Source organism: Fundulus heteroclitus, chromosome 11, assembly GCF_011125445.2.
Source record: "Fundulus heteroclitus isolate FHET01 chromosome 11, MU-UCD_Fhet_4.1, whole genome shotgun sequence".
Classification (NCBI taxonomy): domain Eukaryota; kingdom Metazoa; phylum Chordata; class Actinopteri; order Cyprinodontiformes; family Fundulidae; genus Fundulus; species Fundulus heteroclitus.
The window spans coordinates 169,098-190,508 of record NC_046371.1 but is presented as its reverse complement, the minus strand read 5'-3'; the positions used below and the strand labels follow the sequence as shown (position 1 = coordinate 190,508).

At 43.4% G+C, this 21,411-nt stretch overlaps 3 protein-coding genes across 4 annotated transcripts; all 3 read left to right on the top strand.

Annotated features, from left to right (window-relative positions):
* Positions 1 to 238: 238 nt before the first annotated feature.
* On the top strand, positions 239 to 3,814 carry LOC105921147 (olfactory receptor 2K2-like). The gene is made up of 4 exons (XM_021313149.2): positions 239 to 321; positions 480 to 878; positions 1,109 to 1,335; positions 1,509 to 3,814. Exons 2-4 carry the CDS (start codon positions 502 to 504, stop codon positions 1,862 to 1,864), a joined length of 960 nt encoding a protein of 319 aa, XP_021168824.2. The 5' UTR covers positions 239 to 321; positions 480 to 501; the 3' UTR covers positions 1,865 to 3,814.
* A 1,364-nt stretch (positions 3,815 to 5,178) lies between these two features.
* LOC118564482 (olfactory receptor 146-like) lies at positions 5,179 to 11,519 on the top strand. 2 transcript variants are annotated; one of them, XM_036142640.1, is made up of 3 exons: positions 5,179 to 5,326; positions 10,408 to 10,432; positions 10,540 to 11,519. In XM_036142640.1, exons 2-3 carry the CDS (start codon positions 10,416 to 10,418, stop codon positions 11,486 to 11,488), a joined length of 966 nt encoding a protein of 321 aa, XP_035998533.1. In that variant the 5' UTR covers positions 5,179 to 5,326; positions 10,408 to 10,415; the 3' UTR covers positions 11,489 to 11,519. The 2 variants fall into 2 exon arrangements, with proteins under 2 accessions (XP_035998533.1, XP_035998532.1); XM_036142639.1 differs by lacking the exon at positions 5,179 to 5,326 and having other exon boundaries at positions 10,298 to 10,432.
* Positions 11,520 to 19,234: 7,715 nt separating this feature from the next.
* On the top strand, positions 19,235 to 20,970 carry LOC105921146 (olfactory receptor 4E1-like). Its single transcript, XM_012856843.2, has one exon. The coding sequence runs from the start codon at positions 19,373 to 19,375 to the stop codon at positions 20,306 to 20,308; it is 936 nt and encodes a 311-aa protein (XP_012712297.2). The 5' UTR covers positions 19,235 to 19,372; the 3' UTR covers positions 20,309 to 20,970.
* Positions 20,971 to 21,411: the final 441 nt, after the last annotated feature.

Below are 21,411 nucleotides of genomic sequence, written 5' to 3'. Positions count from 1 at the left end.
AAACAACATAAAAGTTCAGGTTGTGTTTAAAATGTTGTTGAATGTACACGTTGCCTCTCAGTTGTGACGTAATCACAAAGTATCGTTGGCATGCCAATAGATAGGCTGCAGGTAGTGTGGGACTGAGTACCTTTCCATACGGCTGAAGGGGGGGGGGGTATTAGACAAAAAGTAAAATCATTAAAAGGGCAACACACTTTACTCAACCAGCAGTGCTCTAACAACAGAGGTTGACTCTCTGTGTGCTCGTTAGTAGTTGATGTTACCCATGGCTCTCTGTTGATGTGGTTGCTCAGACATTAAGGTCTGATTCTTTTGCAGGTGCTGTTGTTTAAGCTGTTTTTAGTGAATATAACAATTATTTTACTTTTTTATATTACCTTATTACTGATTGTTTTGCTTTAAGTCCAACATTGTTAGTTTTTTTATACTTTAAGAATAACCTTTTTAGGATGATGTCATTTTCTGACCTTTTACAGGAACACTGCAACACTGCTTTGGATGGAGAACCTAACGATGGGCGCTCCCCTCAAACAGCCGATTGTGTTTGAACTAGTGGGTTTTGATGTTCCACCAGGACAAGGTCCATTCTTGTTCTTCTTGGCCCTGTGTGCCTACATGGTGGTGCTACTGGGGAACGGTGTGGTGATCTGTGTTATTGTGATGGACAGGAACCTGCACAGACCCATGTTTGTAATGATCTGTCACCTGGTGGTCTGTGACCTGCTGGGGGCCACAGCGGTGCTTCCTCACCTCATGATGCACTTCTTAACGGGGCAGAAGAACATCTCCTACCTCCCAGCTATTGCTCAGGGCTTCTGTGTGCACACATATGGTGTTGCAATGCAGACTATTCTGGGAGTGATGGCCTATGACAGGTAAGGAGCTGAATCGGTTCTTCCAGTAAATTACATTCATATTAGGCTATTTAGTGTTTTGAAACATACTGAAATACAAACATTTCACTGCTCTGTGTCATTTGTCTTGCTTGTTATGTTGCGTACTCAGAGAGCGAAGTGTTAATTTTCTAAAGCCACGGGAATATACAGCCACATAACCAGGGCAGTAGTTTTGGCCTGCAAGCTCTGACAGCAGCGTCTCCCTGCAGGTACATCGCGGTGTGTGAACCTCTCAGGTATCACTCCATCATGACTTCAGCCCGGCTGCACAGCTGCTGCGCTCTGGCCTGGATGGTGGCCCTGCTGCTCATCGCTGTGCTCTTCTCCTTCCACATGAACGTCCCGCTGTGTGGCCGAATCCTCCAACACGTCTACTGCAGCAACCGGATCATCATGAACCTGGCCTGCACACCGACCCCCATAAGCAACATCTATGGTCAGTGCAAATAAACGATTTTTAATTTATGAAACCCACATTTTAGTTCTGAAAAGCATCAAACAATGAGAGTTAACGCCACATGAAAACATGCTCTGATGCACCTTCGATCTCTGTCACTAATAGGACATTTATTTACCATCTGTGAGATCATCCCTTTCTCTGTTTTATAGGTTTATCCATGACCTGGACCGTGAGCACGGGCATGTTCATCATCATCGCGTTTTCCTATTTCAGAATACTCAGTGCTTGTCTTAAACAAGGCCAATCCGACAGCAGCATCCGTTCAAAGGCCTTCCAGACATGCACATCCCACCTTGTTGTTTATGTGTTTTATCAAATAGCTTCATTAGTCATAATTGTTAGTTACCGATTTCCTTCTGCCTCCCAAAACATGAAGAAGTTCCTCAGCATCCTGTTCATCATCATCCCCCCAGCTATCAACCCTATCATCTATGGGCTGGTCAGTAGGGACTTACGGACCAGCATCTTTCAGCAGTTTTCTACCAGAACCTGCCGCAAGAACTGACTCTCTCTGCCAGAGTAAATCTGTTTATTAAAATCACTTTATTTGTGAAAAATGGTGACGAGGTAGCTCATGATAAGACAATATTGTAATTGTTTTTATTCACAATCAATAAAAACAGATAAATCTTCAAGATGCCATATTTAAAATTGTTATGGGCTTCTTGATAAACAGTCAAAATATTTAAGAGAACATATAATATCTCACTGGGAGCATAATTGTAGGACTTTCCCTTTCTCAGCTTATTGTTTGTTAAACTTTTATATTTAAAGTTTATATTATTTTCTCTTCCTACCTTTAAAAAGAGGTTTCAGTGCCTGTAGCTGATATTGTGGAACCTTTCATTAACAGTAATGACGTTAATTAACAGCTTTATTTAACTGCATTGCTCTTCCTTCCATATTGTCAGTTCTCTGTTCTAAATGTTGATTATAGAGTTTAGAAGAAGAACCAATAATCTTTATTGTCATTACAATTTACCCTAATAAGCCTTACATCTGTATGTACAACACAAAGCATATGATCCACTGAGAGGTGAAGGCCAACACTCGTATCTTCATAACACTTCTTGTGAAAGAAGTCTGTGTTGATGGTGTTGAAAGCTGCACTTAAGGATCCTGGAGAACATTGATAGATGGTTGAGATGTTTCAGGATGAAGTTTAGTTCCAGGGTGACTAGATCATCCGCTGACCTGTTCGCCCTTTAAGTAATCTGCTGGGAGTCAAGCAGGTGGACTGTGATCTCCTTCAGATGCTTCAAAATAAGTTCCTCGAAGGATTTCATGACAGCAGACATCAGGGCGAGAGACCTGTGGTCATTTAATCCTGTAGTTGTGCATTTCTTAGGAGCTGGGATGATGGTGGAGTGTTCGAGGCAGGAGGGAGCCTCACACCACTCCAGGGACCTGTTGAAGATCTGCTATCTCTGATATGTACAGAATAGTGACATCAATGGAAATAATATTTCCTCCTCCATTATGTTAAGGGAAAAAAATTTCAGCTCTTAGTTAAAGAAGGGAAATTAGGGAATTTCACTCACCCACCACTTTATTAATTGTTGCATGAATGGGGCAGAAAAACAGAGTGTCTAAAGCTCCCAGAGTCTATTCTGAGTCTGTGTCTGCTCTGGGGGACAATGCAGCTGTTTTACAGTGGGTTGAGACAACCAAAGCTCACCTTTAACGGCATATACAAATACTTTTGTGTTCTAAATCTTTTGCCCAGTTATCATGCTCATATGGATCAATCCCACTGATCCGAGAAATGTTTTCTAGATAACAAACGTTCAGAAACGCGTCTAGCTTTTCTCAGTACAGTCCATCGCTTAGCTCTATAATACGGTCTAACACTTTGCGTCTCTATCTCTCACAGCACAGAGTCCGAATCAGCAATGTAAACAAAAGTTGTTGCCCCAGAAAATGGTGACCGTATCCCATGATGCATTGTAAAATCACATGGCCTTTCGAGCCCCACAGCAGACACAAGGAAGCATTTTAAGCTCTCCCTGGATAACAGAGGTCCTCGCACACCCTTTAAGGCTCACCCTGACAACTCTCCAGAGGAAGCTCATTTCAGCCGCTTGTATCCGGGATCTCATTCCTTTGGTCCTGATCCAGACCTCATGACTATAAGTAAGGGGCCAGACTGTAGACGGGGTGGTAAATGGAGAGTTTTTCTTTTTGGCTCAGCTCTTACTTTACCACAACAGGCCAGAGCAGCAACAGCATCACAGCAGATGAAGCCCTCGTTCCATCCTACCATCACTCGTGAACAATAACCAAGTACAGTAGTAGATTAAAATTTTCAATCACAACCCTTTGCATTACTGCCTCCATCTGTCCATTTGGTTATAGTCTGCTCATATGTGTTTTCTATACTGCAGATAGTTTGATTTTAACACTGCATTATTGTGCTGATGTATTATTGTCTAAGTAAGCGCTGTAAAACCCAAAGTCCAATTCCTTGTGTGTGTACACATACCTGGCAAATAAAGCTGGTTCTGATTATGCAAGGAGCTTTTGTGTCAGAGTGACATGTGGGCGAGTTTCTGGGAGGTGTGAACGGCTGCTTTTCAAACCTGCAGAAGATGTTCAAGTCATCTGCCAGAGTCAGGTTAGGGCTTACAGCCTCTTGTAGGCCACAGTGTTTCTAGTGGAGTCATTAACTGAGAAGCTGTTTTTTTAGCTTCTCTGTGTAGTTATAGTCAGCTGCCTGTTCTCCTTGGACATTTTGTTCCTGGACTCCACTGCTGTAAGCTTCTGCCTTGGGTCGACACAGCTTTCTTAGACATGAAATAAACCCTGGTTTATGGTTTTATGTTCAAAAGGTCTTGGCCTGTGCACGCATGTTTTCACAAAGACTGATACATGCAAAGCCAGTTAGCCCATTCAGATCAGTGGCTGCAGCTTCAAAAACGCTCTAATCTGTTCCATCAAACCAGGCCTGATGTCCTCTGACTGAGCCACTGCCTTTGCCTCAGAGAGCCCCATAGCTGCACATGGCACAGCGTGACACATTATCTAAGACGGTGCATCCGTGGTTCAGTGTGTTTGTATATCTGTTGGAACACTACGCTGTCTGTATTTTGCAAGTTCATTAGAGAGGTTTGTGCTGTTAAATGTCCCATTAATGATGAGAGGATGTGCGTGTTTTTCCCAACTGGCTTGTATTGGTATGTGAACAACAGCCAAGGAAAATGGGAAGAACTGTCTAGATGAAGACAAAGGTTTATAGTTAATAGAGTCAAGGTTTATGCCAAAGATTTAACCCACATGCAGAACTCAGGAAATCAACACCGTTTTTAAAAGGTTTATTGAAACATTGTGAGTTGTAAGGAATTCAGAAATGGGAGCTCAGACTGGGGGCAGCAGAAGCTTTAAAGAAGAATGAGCAGTAAAGGACTTGTTGGAATACTGCAGAAATGAAGGAATCAAATTCTTACTGGGGATGAGGTGGAGATCCACCAGGGAGCAATGAGCGTGGTCTGTTCAAGTAGGCTGGTGAAATGGATCAGGGTCTTGAGAAGGGGAGCACGGTGGAGAGAGTGAGTGAGCAGGGCACGATCGCAGGAGGATTGAGGCCACATAGTGCCAGCTGGGACTGGAGAACTGGGAAATCTTCTGGAAGGTTTGCAGGCAGGTTTGAACACTGGGAAACTGAACTGGAACAGATCAGGAGCACACAGGCTAGAATATGGGAAACAAAGCATGAGGCTAACAGAGTCAAAGCTTAGGCACAAATACCAGGAGTTTCAGAGGCTAGAGTTACAACTGTTAGTCAACACTTTGGTAAGGAAGTGCTGGTAGCTGGCTCCTCTTATCCTCCTGCTAATGAGGTTGTGATGGAGAACACCTGAGTCTCACCCAGCCACCATGTTTGCTGGACGCCATCTAGTGGAGGAGGAAGAACATTACCACACAGAAGAACAAAGTCTCCCAGACCCTGACAAATAGTAAAAGGTTTCAGGTGAGGGGAGTCCTTTTACTAAAAGTCTGAGTTCCTTGTGCTGAGAAAGACCAGCTCATGTTTTCTGTTTGCCAAGGTGAACATTCTTCAGATGTATAGGCTTGAGTAGAGCTTGTCGAGCAGCTTTTGTTAAAACCCGCCTGGCTGAAGGTGATTCTAAAGAAACTTTGAGGCCTGTTTTCTCCATAATCTTTTTTACAGAGTGCCAACTTTCAAATAGCCATTTCTTTTGTCGTTGGATAGCTTAAAGTACAATCTTTCTGAATCTGTAAATACCTCAAAGTCAATGGGAGACTTGGTTTTGCTGTGGGTGGTCACAAATTATTTGAGATCTTTTCTCCCTTTAATGTGACAAATTTCCAATATTTTAAAACTCAGCAACCTCACCCAGAATCACAGAGAACGTGATTCACCTGACAACATCCAGACCTGATCTAAAATCTCTAAACATTAGCATACCCACAGGGAACAATGGTGGTAGCAGTATTCTGCTTTGGACTTACATTTCTTCAGACTTTATGAAAAGGGGATGAAAATATGTGTACCATCAGTTCCATCCCAACACAATTGATTATCCGCTAGAGAGCCGAAGATTGACTTCACGTTAAGTACAGTTGCGTTTTGCAATGAACTATCAGAGTTCAGAACTAAAGAACTAAAGAGCTGCGGAAAAGAAATGTCCTCGAGAGATTTGAAAACTTCTTCAGGCAGAGAGGGAAAATATTGTGAATAAACTCCCACTGAATGCTGAAAATGAATTAAAACATAACTCTTTCTTTTTCTGTTGAAGTGCACATATTGCAAGTAATTGAAAGAGAGAAAAGTCACCAGAACAGGGCATTTTAACAAGAGACTGTGGACATCACACATCCACTGTATTCCAGGCCTTAACCATCAGATATATTTCAGTTTGTACAATAAATTGTTGTGTTAGCTGTAAAAATCTAAACAAAAGTGTTCTTTAAAAGGTACCAACAAACAGGGAGACACTAACATCTTAAGAAGCTGAGGCAGAATAGAGCCTTTCTTGGTTTTCTAAAATTTCCTCCTACAAAAAATGATTTTCAGTGAAAAAGGTTTCCACCCGGTGGATTGGTTGTGAGATTTCCTCCTTCCTCATGCATCCCATAATATTCTGTGGGGCAATGGAAAACAACTTCCTCTGAAGCTCAGCAGTCATAAAAGCTCAGGGATGTGATTCCTGACAGAGACATTAGGAAGTGAACAGATAACAGAGCACCGTTAATTTCAAACTTATTTTTATTTGATTTTTTTTTTTTTTTTTTTTTTTTTTTTTTTTTTTTTTTTTTTTTTTTTTTTTTTTTTTTTTTTCCAAGATGGCGCTGCGCAGGCAGCAGCCAGTCACATCGGCGGTATCCCTTCTTTTCCTACTTTCTCCTTTTTATTGTGTTTTCTGGATTGCATGTATATTTTTGAATACCGCATCGGGTATTCTGAGCCTGGATGCCCTGAAGAAACCAACTTTTGGGACTCTATTGATTATATTTTTGTTACTTTCGGCACATTTCGATGCCGCGAGTGGAGATCCCTTTGTCCGCAACTCCGAGCGTCCCTTGATCTACACGAGGAACCAGCTTCTCGGACTACGTGACTCCTCGCGCTGCGGCCCCCGTTCATCACCACGCTGAGAAACTATACATCCCCGCAGAAATACGGAGGAGGCGGAGAGGATGTCGGGGCGGGAGGACGAAGCGGAGGAAAGGTTATTTACCATCGGTTGTCACGGGAAACGTTAGATCTTTACGGAACAAGATGGAGGAACTCGCAGCTCTAACCCGTTTCCAGAGTAAGTACAGAGACGCTAGCATTATGTGCTTCACGGAGACGTGGTTAGATGGATCTGTCCCGGACTCAGTGATCTCCACGGACGGCTTTAAACTTATCCGCGCGGACAGAACTTTTGCGGGGAGCGGAAAAAAGAGAGGGGGAGGGCTGGCGGTGTTTGTGAATGAGAGGTGGTGTAACGCGGCGCATGTTCACGTGAAGCAGCAGATATGCTGCTCGGATGTTGAACTTCTCGCAGTGAGCTTAAGACCTTATTACTTGCCGAGAGAGTTCGGCCATGTGATCATGCTCTGTGTTTACATCCCTCCCTCCGCGGACGCCGCCGCCGCGTGTGAGCGGATCCACGCCGCTGTAAACAATCTGCAAACACAGCACCCCCGCGCTCTCCTGCTGATCACAGGGGATTTCAACCATGCCTCCCTCCGCTCCACCCTCCCCACGCTCACCCAGTACGTCACGTGTAAAACAAGGGACAATAAAACGCTGGACCTTTTTTATGCTAACGTTAAGGACGCTTACACCTCCGCCCCCCTCCCCCCTCTGGGACGCTCAGACCACAACCTCGTCTATCTGCTTCCCCATTACATTCCACTGGTGAGGAGACAAAAGGCACAGAAGAAGTCAGTGAAAGTTTGGTCAGATGAAGCCAGTGAGAGACTGAAGGACTGTTTCAGAACCACAGACTGGAGCATGTTTCAAAGCTCTCATGGAGAGGACATCAACAGCCTGACTGAATGCATCACTGACTACATGAAGTTCTGTGTGGAGAGCATTGTGCCTACACGACGGCTACGATGCTTTCCAAACAACCCCCGCTGGGTGACCCCTGAGCTGAAAGTCCTCCTGAACCAGAAGAAGAGGGCTTTCTACTCAGGGGACAGAGAGGAGCAGCGTAGAGTCCAGCGGGAGCTCCAGTGGAAGATCAGGGCAGCAAAGAAGGACTATGGGAAGAAGATGGAGGAGCAGCTGGCACAGAACAACGTCAGGGATGTGTGGAGAGGTCTGAAGAACATCTCCGGCTTCGGGCAGAGGACCAGCAGGACTGCAGATGGAGACACCAAGACTGCAGATGAGTTGAACTCATTCTTCACTCGGTTCGACTCCCCCCACACTGGCCCCCTCCTTGCCCTCAACTCTCCACATGTCTCCAACCACCAGCGCTCCAGAGACCTACCATCCCCCCCACCGCCACTCCTATCAACGACTGACCCATCCACACCTTCAGCCCTACCTTCCTCCCCCCTCACAATCACACCAATGCAGGTGAGAGGTCAGCTGATGAGGCTGAAACAAAGGAAAGCCTCAGGACCGGACGGCATCCCCCCCAGGCTGCTGAGGACCTGTGCAGATGAGCTCTGTGAGGTCCTCAGCTACATCTACAACCTGAGCCTCAGCCTGGGGGTGGTGCCCACCCTGTGGAAGACCTCCTGTGTGGTACCGGTTCCCAAAACGCCGCACGCCAGGGAACCGGCCGACTTCAGACCAGTCTCCCTGACCTCCCACCTGATGAAGACCATGGAGCGCCTCATCCTAGCTCACCTGCGCACCGTGGTGAGCCCCACCCTGGACCCGCTGCAGTTTGCCTACCAGCCCAACATCGGAGTAGAGGATGCCATCATCTACCTGCTGCAGCGGGCGCTAACCCACCTGGAGACCACCGGGAGCGCTGTGAGAGTCATGTTCTTCGACTTCTCCAGCGCTTTCAACACCATCAGACCGGTGCTACTGAGGGGGAAGCTGGAGGACGCTGGGGTGGACAAACATCTGGCTGACTGGACCATGGACTACCTCACTGACCGCCCTCAGTACGTGCGGCTGCACGGCTGTCAGTCAGAGGTGGCACTTTGCAGCACCGGGGCCCCCCAGGGCACCGTCCTGTCTCCGTTTCTCTTCACCCTCTACACCTCGGACTTCACCTACAACACGGACAGCTGCCACCTTCAGAAGTTCTCTGACGACTCGGCCATTGTGGGCTGTGTGTCTGAGGGAAACGAGCTGGAGTACCGGTCGGTCATCATGGACTTTGTGGACTGGTGTGAGAAGAACCATCTGTGCTTAAACACCAGTAAGACCAAGGAGATGGTGATCGACTTCAGGAGAAGACCCCCACCACACTCACCTGTGAACATCCAGGGGGAGGACATAGAAACTGTGGAGAGTTTCAAATACCTGGGTGTTCACGTCAACAATAAGCTAGACTGGACTCATAACACCGACGCCCTGTATAAAAAGGGCCAGAGCCGGCTCCACCTCCTCAGGAGGCTGAGGTCCTTTGGAGTGAGCCGGCCTCTGCTAAAAACTTTTTATGACTCTGTGGTGGCCTCAGCCCTCCTCTACGCTGTGGTCTGCTGGGCTCCTGGCAGTGCAGAGCGGGACAGAAAGAGACTGAACAAGCTGGTGAGGAAGGCCACTTCTGTCCTGGGCTGCCCTCTGGACTCTGTGGAGGAAGTAGCTGAGAGGAGGGTGTTGTCCAAGCTCACATCCATCATGGACAACACCTTCCACCCCCTGCACCAGACTGTAGAGGAGCTGAGCAGCTCCTTTAGTGCCAGACTAAAACACCCTGTCTGTAAAAAGGAGCGCTACCGTAGGTCATTTATTCCTGCTGCTACAAGATTTTACAATGCTGCACTATAACTGTGACCATAACTGTAATAATTAACGTGCAATAACCAATGTGCAATAATCTATTTAATACACTGTCCTACAACCCGTGCAATAATCCTGATGTAGTGACTTCTGCTGCTATCATCACCTGAACATAAGTCAGCCCACATGTATGTATGTATGTATGTATGTATGTACAAATGTATACAATGTATATGCACGTACATACGCGTAGGTGCGTATGTAAGTAGGCGCATAGATATATGTATATATTTAAGTATATAGATATGTTTATATATATATATATATAGACCACTAAGAATGTAAATGAGACATCATATGCCCATTCCTATTTCCTTTTTTTTGTATTTTTTTGGTATTCTTTCTGATCCATTGTATATATGAAGACTCACTGTATATAATTGAATGCACCTTCCCTACTCTGCACCTTCTTGTATGAGCCGATGTGACGAGTGAATTTCTCCATTGTGAGATCAATAAAGACTATCTTATCTTATCTTAAGGAGCTGAAAGTAAAATGACTTTTATGTGCCAAAACTAAAATAGTTTATTGATTTACCTTTAAGACCTGTTTTTCTTCTGTCTTCTGGTTTTACCTGCTACGATGGACACCTTCTGCTACCACACCCCCACACATGGTCTCAAAGACTCCAGGATGGTCATGAACAACAAGTAATTACTTTTCTGACAATTATGTACAAGTTTATTTTTTCCAGACTGGAAAAAAGATCTTTATGATTGTGAGCAGATTTTCTCCATCCATAATCTTTTTCTTTCAGGTCAGGGGAAATCTACACCTTCAACAGCTTCACGCTGCAGCTGGAGAGTTTAAACGTCTCAGAGGAGTCTAGATACGCTGTGTTTCTTTTTATTATTCTCTCCTATCTGTTTATTATTGTTGCCAATGTTGGGGTTGCTGTTTTGGTTTTTGTTGATAGGAGCCTTCATCAGCCCATGTACCTCCTGTTTTGTAATTTATCAGCAAACGATGTTTTAGGGAACTCTGTTGTGCTTCCTCGCTTGCTTCTGGACATCCTGAGGCCTCCCTCTGAACGCCTCATCGGCTATTATGAGTGTGTCCTACAGGCTTTCATCATACACATGTTTAACACAACTTCCCACACCGTGCTTATGATCATGGCCTTTGACAGATACGTTGCCATCGGTAATCCTCTGCGTTACTCTGCAATAATGAGCAATAAGATGCTGCTGAAGCTGACAGCCGGTGCCTGGGGAGCGGCTTTTGTTCTGGTCGGGATTCTGCTGGGTCTGACCGTGCGGCTGAGCCGTTGTAGGACTTTTATGCAAAGCCTGTACTGTAACAACGCTGCATTGTTTCTGCTCTCATGTGAGAACATTTTTGTTAATAACGTCTATGGCCTCACGTTCACTGTGGTCCTCTTTACAGCATCAATAGGCAGCATGGTTGTCACCTACACTAAGATCACAGTTGTCTGTCTGACCTCCAAGAACAAGACGTTGAACAGTAAAGCCTTGAAGACCTGCAGCACTCATCTGCTTGTTTATCTGATCATGTTTTTCAGTGGAATCATCATCATTATTCTGCATCGCTACCCTCAGTACTCAGAAGAGAAGAAAATTGCTGCTGTCCTGTATCACATCATTCCTGGCGCTCTCAATCCCATCATTTATGGCATGCAGTCCAAAGAGATACGGAAATATTTTTCTAGGATGTTTTATTCCAATAAAGTTTTGATGTCATCTTAAAGACATCTTGGATGGTATGAAAGCACTTTCCTTTCCAAAGCTGTAATAAATTGTATTTTGTAATTTGTAATTTTGTTTGAGCCAAACTCCTGCCTTCATATTTATTACATGATGTTATCAGTAAGATGTGGAGAGCAAAGTCACCAGAAGATCCAACAACTATTTGATGCAAGTGAAACATTAATCTGGAGTCCTCTTGGCAAGGTTTGAAGTATTATTCCTTTATTTTCATTTAAAACTACTTTGGGACACAGAGGAGTTCATGTGTGACTCAATGACTGAAACGTTTCTGTAGCTGCAAAACAAATCCAAATCCCAAGCCCCCCACTGCAGCAGTTAACAGCCTCAGAAGCTGTTGAAGAGGAAGCCTTATATAACAGCTTTTTTTGAAGACCTGCTTTGTTTTCTTTTTTACTGTGTCCTTATTCATGACACTAACCAGTTCTGGTGTTTCAAATGCCTTTTTAAACCTGCTTTTTTACTTCTGCTGCACGGATCCTAAGGTTTCTTTGTTTTAAGCAAGGAATGTTTTAAAATGCAGATGTTTTTTTATGTAAATGTCTTGTTCCAAAGGACATTTGATTACAATGGTGAATGGACTCAACTTATATAGCACCTTTCCAGTCATACTGACCATTTAAAGCACTGTACACTAGAACCACATTCACTCACTGACGCATACATTTTTACACCGATATGCAGCTCGGTAGGCAAGTTGGGGTTAAGTGCCTTGCCCAAGGGCACATTGACATGTGACAAGGGGAAGCTGGGATCAAACCCACAACCTTACAAGACAACTACTCAACCCATCAAGCCACAGTTGCCTCTCTACCATTTAACCTCTCTATCATTAAAATTGTTCTAATGGAAGTTTTGCTGATTGTGTATCTGAACAGTCACTCTAGAGCTGTTGATTTTGCGGAAATTAACACAAAATCATCAGATCCAAAAATGTTCAATGCATAATTTTGAGTTTATTGCAAATTTTGCACAAAAGTGACTGCTAACTGACACCTGGCAGTATTTCTCATTTCTGCTACAATGCTGCCTCAGCCTTACTTCATGTCAGTTAAAACTTGTGATCGATACGGCGAGCGACTAAAAGACTCATTTACCGTCAAACATAAGCGAAAAGCTTTTTCAAGTGCTTCAAAATGCTCACCATAAAAATGATTCAATAATTTTAAAGTTCATTGGAGATGTTTAATTTAGAGAACCAAAATAAATGGGTGTGAAATTAAATTCCCTTTCACTAATTTAGAACAACAGGTATAGATAATAATAATAATAATAATAATAATAATAATAATAATAATAATAATAATAATAGTTAGATATTACATTATTTGAAAAACTAATATTTTAAAGAGTGCTTAGCCAAATTTGATTATTAGTATTATGTAATTATTTCTCTGGAAATAATACATTTGAATTAGTAACTAAATGCAAAAGGAAAACTTTAAGAGACAGACGATCGACGAACAGGAAGTTATAGTGGAAGCTTATCTGGCGTGACTTGTAGCTAACAACAATGAGTTCATTAGTATCTTCCACAAAATACCAATTATCAATATTGTTTCTTTTTAATGTTAGACAACTGCTCATGGCATTGTTAAACAGTTGCTGAACAAACAAACTGAACATTATGTGTTTCAACAAACTGTGACTATTCTTAACTTTAGCTATTAGCTATTAGCATGAGGAGCAAACAAACATCACAAAACTTGTTTAAACTGACTTTTTAGTCATATTTCAGTATTATAAATGGATCAAAAAACATAAACAATAAAATCCCATAAGTGTACTTTGCAATTAATTGCTAATAAAGTTATTCAATATTTGATTTTTCAAAAACTCATTCTGTCAGGTTTTGTTTTGTGAACATCAGCCCAGTTTGACTTTGATATTTGGGCAATAGGTGAAAAAGGGATTTGAGCTCTGGCATTCTCTAATAGCAAACCATGCACACATATGGAATGAATCAGTAACAACTTCTCTTCAAAAGAATTTATTAGCAGAAATATTTCAACTTCAAGTCAAACGTAACTCAATCAAACTTCTTTACTACATTAGGGAAATTTAACTAAAATGACTAGGGATCACTTCGGTGGTCTAGGGTGCTGGACGCCCCCCTGGGGTATCGGTACCTGGACCTGGGAGTATAGGAAGTACAGTGTACAGTGTCTTTTCTTGTGTGTGGTTATAAGCAATTGTATTAGCGTGGGAGCATGTGAAAACAACGTTTACGTCGCATCATGCACATTGGCCCATTGTGTGGGTGCGATGCACTGTTTCTGTACAGCATGCGCATCACACAGGTGGCATATTTATGTGGTTGAAGAGCCTTTCTGTTTCCATGTCCCCTCCTTCCCTTTCAAGATAAGAGAAAATCTCTGTGAAGTGTGAATTGAAAATAGCTCGCACAGATACCTCAGCCCAATGTTCACAGCTCCCCCTCACCACTTGTTTGGATTTGCAATGTCTGTCCAGCAGCCTCCTCTGCCACCGGATCCAGCTCACTTCCAGGTCGTGATGGGCTGACAGCTCTGTCCATCGCTTACCAATGTTGTCCAAGATGTAATAACCAGATCTGATCATACAATTCCAAAATAGATTATCAACCTTTGATCCAAGCTGGCCCGGTACCAAGTACACTTATGCACTACCTTGTACTCAAATATGGTGTTTATATGGATATCCCATGCTTTTCACAGAAGTACAACACAAGGCACTGCTCAAGTTCAGATCAAGAAAGCCATTCCTCCTGATCACATCAGGAGCACTACTGAATCCCCAGATGGCACCCTTTCCAGGACACTATCTAGACACTCAAAGAAGGCAGGGAAATGTTAAATGTCCAATGCATAAGCACAGACACAGACAGACAGGCAGAACCTTCCCTCTTGAAGTCAAAATAGGTGATCATCTCGCCCACTGCTTAAAACTCCAAAGTCAAGAAGTTCATCCGGAGGCTTGTGAGTGTCCCCACTCCCACCCAGCACCTATTTCCCTGAGCAACTCAGGAGTAAGAGCGAGTCCAGCCCCTCTCCAGGAGCTGACTTTCAGAGCTCAAGCTTCACATAGAGGTGAGTCCAACTATTTCCCCTCAGGCTCACACAACAGCTCTGGCTCCTTATTTATCAGTGAGGTGACACCGCCACGGGTTAACAACCCAATGCCCCATCCTTAACACCCAACTTGCCTTGCTCCTGATCCCAATGTCCCTCTCTGTAGGTAGTGGGCCCACATAGAGGGGCCATCCTGTAGTTTGTTTGGGATGAGTCCGGCAGAGTCCCAGGAGCCACAGCTCAACCTCCAGGCACTCGGCGGCAGGTTACCCAACCAGGCTTAGCTCCTGGAGGGCGCCCCAGTCTCACTAATCCAGGCTTTGTTCACCTAATGCTCTGGTCAGTCATGCAATTGGAAACATTGGATGCATTCATATGTGATGGTGGACAATAGTATAGGATCTTTATCAGACCTGAGGACAAAATCCCTGCTGGATCACTTCATATTTAGAGGGAGTGTTGAGGTTTCATAAATCTCTTTGGTACAATGGAGGCTAGCAGTGACCACAATTCTTTGTAGAGTATTGCAATGAACATGCCAGGTCCAGGAGCTTTGACTTTAAGCATGATTTTTTCTTGTAGCACTAGTAGCTCATTTTTACAAAGTAAGCTGACAGAAATGGAGGTTTAAGAGAGGGAGAAGACACGTAGAGGACTAAGGTCTCCATACATGGGTCATGCTCACCACCCTTGCGCCATTGGAGCACACCCACTGGGTATGTTTTTGATGGAGTTCACTTGTTAAAGCTAACTGTTCTGCTGGTTATTTAATATAAGAATATTACCTTCATTTGGACTAACTTCATATTACCTGTATTTGTGACAATCTATGTCACAAATACAGCCAAGAGAATTGTCCAAGAAGCTCAGACATCATTTTGTTGCAAAACCAAGGAAAAGGCCAAAAAATCGTAGGAAAGGCGTAGAATGTTCCTATGGATCCAGATTTATGCCTAGTTAACCACCCCTAAATCAAAGCAACCATGGCTATGCCACCTTTTGGAAGAAGGTGCAAACTATCACTAGCTATCACCAGGTTCTTGAGGAGGCTCGACTGACTTTTTGCCTAATTACAGTAACAGTTGCTCACTAGCATAGCAGTAAATACCAAAAGGATAAACATGGTTCAAGTAGCTAACCTTCCTCCCTGAAAACACATCTGTGTTGCCAAGCTATGTCAGCAAAACTATAGAAATGTTTTCATCAGCCTTCCATTAGGAGAGCAACAGGTATTTAAGCTGAATCATGGGCATAAAGTTGTTTTTCTGTAACTGATGGAAGCTGTGAACACAACAAAACAGAATGCTGGGACTAAATGACTAGTTGAAACATTTGAAAATTAATGCAAACAGTTTCAACTGATTCCTAATAGATCAGTTTGTTTGTTTTTCATTCAACTGTATCCACCTTATTTTCAATGGAAATATGGATACAATGAGTTAAAAGATTTTTGTGCGAGACTTCCGGTCGCTCATTTCCTGTCACTGGCTAGCTAGCTGAAAAGCGGCTAATGCAACAACACGTTGTTCCAAATGACTCGTCATTATGACTTTGAGGAAGACCAGGATCATTTGTACAGTTAGAGGTTGTTATAATAACTGGTGTAAAATAAATGTTTACGTGGAGCAGGAGTGTTTTAATCATCGACCGTGTACAAGAGCTATGGATGAGAGGCGCCCCCTACTTCCTTCTCCCCAGCTCTTTAACACGGTTACCCTAACAAATAAAATATAAATAAAGCTACTTCATTCTTCTTTCTAAAGCTAACTTACATTTTAACATGACAGGCTTGCACCTGTCATGTTGCAAGAAAGCAAGGCAAGGCAAATTTATTTATATAGCACAATTCAGTACAGAGACAATTCAAAGTGCTTTACATGATTAAAATATAGGAAAATAAAAAGTAGGAATAAAATGTACAAACAAAAGAGCAAATATTAAAAACAGTTGGACTACAAAGTTGAACTAATGATGGTTCAGTAAAACATTTTAATCAATCAATCAATCAATCAATCAATTTTATTAGTCAACTGCAATTTGCATTACAATCGAAATTTCAGTTCCAGTACAACCGTCCATCACATACACTTAACAAACATTTTGGGGGAACGATTGACTGAGGCCTTGCGTTGCCAGGAACACACACAGTCGGCCGCTGCTACATGAGCGCTAGCCGTGAGGTGCGTTCCCCAAACTGCCCCAGACCCCGCTTTACACGGGGTCCCTAGGCGCTGCCTTGAAAACTCTCGAAGAAAGAGCAACAACATGGGGGAAAGAGGGGAGGGAGAAAAAAAAAGAGACAGATGTTTGCCTATTTATGCTCTCACCTATAAAGAGACAAACAACCGACACAAAAAAACCCTCATAGCACAAAAGCACAAATAAACACAAGACAACATGTATGCAGAAGGTAAACATTTGAGACCTGTCGCGTGAGTGTAATTCATCAGTTTTTATGAGTATCAGTTATGCGTGTGTGTATGGGCGAAAGTGTTTTTCTCCGTGAACACTCTCCAGAGGCCATTGTCCTTGATGTTATCAGCCGACCCACAGTTCAGAGAAGCATCCTCAGGTGTCAGCGGGGGAGGGGGGTAGCCGGGGGCTTTTCTGGGCACTCCGTCATAACAATCCAGGAGAAGATAGGGAGGGAATCCAAATATGTTATTTGTTATGAGACAAGCTGCACTGCCTTTCCTGTCAGCTTTTAAGTCTTTTGCTGGCTCCACATAAATCCAATTTTCCAAATTATTGGGCTTTTTCGCGCTTCACTCCCAGATTTTATCCCATCTCCCCTTGAGTTCAACCCCAAAGTCAGTCTGCGTTCCAGCGCAGCCAGCTTTTCGGCTTGGCTCCATTCACCTGCCAGGTTTGTCCGTTCACAGCCAGAGTGAGCGCGTCATGCAGCCGGCAGCCTGATCAAGGCCAAATGGCTCCGACATCCGCTGTATTTGCCGATACTTCAAAAATCCACAAAAACCAATAAGTAGAGATCCCAGTATCCTTAATCCAATGTGAAAATTTCAAACGTCCAGGAATGACAAGGTCGAAAGACACACCGTTTTCCTCCAGGAATTTAGGGTGTATCTCACAAAATAAGTCAAATCAGGACCAGACGGGTCCCCCTTCCGTTGCCTACCCGTCGAAAAAAATTTATCAATAGTATTGAGAGACCAGCTTACCAGATCCATGTTTTTCAGAGTTCGGTTGATACGAAGAAAGTGCTCAGAAGACAAGACATAGCAAAGCAAAGCAGGATAGGGGGGGGGGGGGGGGTAAAAGCTGCAGAGAGAGAAAGACACGACCGACCTCGGAGAGAGACAGAGAGAGAACAGTTGTTTAACTAGAACAGTTGAAGGAAATCCTGAACAAATGTGTTTTAATCTTGATTTAAAGGAATTCAGGCTTTCAGCACTTTTCCTGTTTTCTGGGAGTTTGTTCCAGATCAGTGGAGCATAGGAACTAAATGCTGCTTCTCCATGTCTGGTTCTGGTTCTGGTTCTGGTTCTGGTTCTGCAGAGCAGGCTGGAGGGTTGATGCCCTGATAACAAGTCTGTGATGGATTTAGGTGCTAAGCCATTCAGGGACAGGGACAACAGCTTTGAGACCACAATAAACTTCAAGCCAGTCGTTTGAACGTTTGGATATCCAATTATAACCTCAGGTTCAATCCCAAAAATTTAGCACTACTATCTTTGTCATTTTAACTGACCAGCAATCTAATCATAACAAGTTCTGATTAATTATTCTACCTTCCATAAGATCACCGCTGCATAACTGAAGGACTTCCCCTGGAGCCGCAACACCAGAGCACTCCAGCCGTCTCGGTAGAGCCGGTTGATGTAGTCAGGATCCAGCAGAGTGAAGGTCAGATTGGCAATGGCATGAACAAACATCAGCCTTCATGAATAACAGGTCATCGATGGTGTGATTTATTAACACCGATCCAACTTTTCCATTGTGGAGGTTGGCCTCGGTAAAGTCGCACTGCAGAGCCGTCTGCACAAAGTGACAACCCAAAATGGTTTAAAATGTCCTCGTACGTTATATGAGGCCACTTCTTCATGTCATCATCTCAGTCATAAATAGTTTGAGGCTGTGGCCCTGACCTGTCACTTCAACTGCTCTGCAATTTTTGGAAATGTTGCTGCGACAGTTTATCATTTCAGTCAGGCTAATGGTAGTTGGCCTAGGGAAGCGCTAAAATGGAAGTGGCGCACAAAAGAACGGAAGTTGGACCCATATTTACTTACGCGTTCGAAAATAAAGTGGATAGAATATGAGTCACATTGATAAAATAATTTATTATGGTCCCATTTTTTGCATAACACAACCTGACATTTCAACAGGATGGGGTAGACTATTTTACATCCACTGCACCTCATTCATAGTATAAGAAAATATATGGCTCTTATTCTGCTACATTGATGTAAAACTTTGTAAAAGCAGCTTTGTCATCTAACAGAATACACGACAATAAATCATTGTGTGTGTAATAAATTAAAAGCAGCATTTTACATACTGTTTTCATTGTGCTTCATTTACATTGCATCATAATTGCTTCATGCATGATTACGTCTTTGTAGCTGCAGTTCTGTCTATAAATCACTGAATCATCTGGGTGTGAGAACTCTGTCAGCATTGAGCAGGGACATTAAAGGGAGTCATACTGAAGCTGAGATTTGACATACTGAAAATGTTTCGTCACTCGTGTCAGGATTGTTTCTAACAGGATGGATGACCGACAGCACCTGTGTTCAGAATAGAGGACGGTTTGTAGCTTGAAGGGTTCCCTTATGGTGCCTGAACTTTCATATTCATGGAAAACATCACGTACAACAGCTTGACTCTCCAACTGGAGGGCTTAAGCATCTCTAATGATTCACCACAACTCATGTTTGTCTTTCTCTTATTCTCGTATGTTTTTATTATAGTTGCAAATGTGGGAATTGCTTTTATGATTATCTTTGATAATAGCCTCCATCAGCCTATGTACCTGCTATTCTGTAACCTGCCATTTAATGATGTTCTAGGTAACTCCATCATGGTGCCGCGTGTTCTTGCAGATATTTTACGACCTCCCTCTGAGCGTCTCATCAGTTACTATGAATGCGTGGCTCAGGCTTTTACTACACACATTTTTGGCACCGCTTCCCACACGGTGCTCATGATCATGGCCTTTGACCGATACGTGGCCATCTGTAATCCTCTGCGTTACTCTGCAATAATGAGCAACAGAATGGTGCTGAAGCTGACCGTCTCTGCCTGGGGGGTGGCCTTTGTTCTGGTCGGGATTCTGCTGGGTCTGACCGTACGGCTGAACCGATGCAGGACTCTGATCTCTAACCCGTACTGTGACAACGCCTCACTGTTCAAGCTGTCCTGTGAGAGCGTGGTCATCAATAACATCTACGGCCTGACCTTCACCGTGGTTCTGTTCACATCGTCTATAGGCAGCATCGTCCTCACCTACACCAGGATCACTGTTGTCTGTCTGACCAGCAGGAACAAGTCTCTGAACAGCAAAGCCCTGAAGACCTGCAGCACCCACCTGGTGGTGTTTCTCATTATGGTGTTCAACGGGATGTCTATCATCACTCTGCACCGCTTCCCTCAGTACTCAGACTTCAGAAAACTCTGCACCATCTTCTTCCACATTATCCCTGGCAGCCTGAACCCCATCATTTATGGTGTTCAGTCCACAGAAATCAAGAAGCTCTTGTCCAAACTGAAGAGGATGCTACCACATCCATGAAGCAGTTTTAACGCAATGCGGATTTGTTAAACTCTCAACAGAGTTCATGTTCCTAAGGTCACTTATGATATTTACACATTTACATAGTAAAAACTGAAAAAAAAAATATTTTCACACAGTGGAGAAATTCAGGTGAACCAGCAAGTTAGGGGGGAAAATCAGGGATGTAACCACTTATTGGGTTTGTCGTAAGCAGTGATGGTTATGTGATCATAAAGTCTACATCTGAATAATAGTGAAAAATATGAGACTCTGTAAGATTATTATCATTAACATTTAGGCTTTAATAATGAAATACTGATGTGGTTTGGTTTTAATCAGGGGCAGTTCTAGGAAAAAACTTCCAGGGGGTCAAGGTGGAGCCACTGTTTTTTCACGGGGGCACAGAAAGAAGAATGAAAAAAATGACAATTTTGTTTATTTAGAGCACCAATGAAACAAAAATTATTTCTATTCAAAATATTTCACATACTGCACATGAGAACAATAAACCATCAGTAACAGTTTTTGTACACTAACATTTCTTTCACTTGGATGTAATAAGATTTTATTATCTGTGTAGGTATATGTTTATGTTGTTGTACATGGAGTGTTATACTACGAGACCTACAGTCACATTTTCATTTCAGCAATCTCTCATGCTCTTGCACTGGCAATACCAAATCCTGTAACACTTCTATAATAGTATTCTGTGTTTGTGGTTTCTTGCAAAATAGTCCACAAATGCATCAAGGCCCAAAGCCTTTGCCCATCTGGTTTCAATGCTTAGCATCCCTCAACTGCTAAGACGTCCATCAGTAATAGTAGACCGGAGGTAGGTTTTCACTCATTTTAGCTTGGAAAAACTCCTCTCACAGGTGGCAGAACTCACTGGGAGAGCAACAGCGAAGAAACATATTTTAAAATCGCTACATCCTCTACACTGAGTGAGAGTGGAGCCCCCTAGTGGTCCGCCACATATGCCCACCCCCCGAACACTCAGTAGGGTCAAAAAATTAAGCCCGATTCCTTGGTTTCAACAAACGTCCAAAATGGCTGAACTTGGACCCTGCAGAATGATCCTGGGACATCTGTGCCTGAGGACGAGGGCGACAAGGAGGGGC

Coding starts and splice junctions, on each gene's coding strand:
- LOC105921147 (XM_021313149.2), top strand. CDS start 502: ATGGAGAACCTAACGATGGGCGCTCCCCTCAAACAGCCGATTGTGTTT. Junction 879..1,108: donor GGAGTGATGGCCTATGACAG/GTAAGGAGCTGA, acceptor GTCTCCCTGCAG/GTACATCGCGGTGTGTGAAC. Junction 1,336..1,508: donor CCCCATAAGCAACATCTATG/GTCAGTGCAAAT, acceptor TCTGTTTTATAG/GTTTATCCATGACCTGGACC.
- LOC118564482 (XM_036142639.1), top strand. CDS start 10,365: ATGGACACCTTCTGCTACCACACCCCCACACATGGTCTCAAAGACTCC. Junction 10,433..10,539: donor AGGATGGTCATGAACAACAA/GTAATTACTTTT, acceptor TTTTTCTTTCAG/GTCAGGGGAAATCTACACCT.
- LOC105921146 (XM_012856843.2), top strand. CDS start 19,373: ATGGAAAACATCACGTACAACAGCTTGACTCTCCAACTGGAGGGCTTA.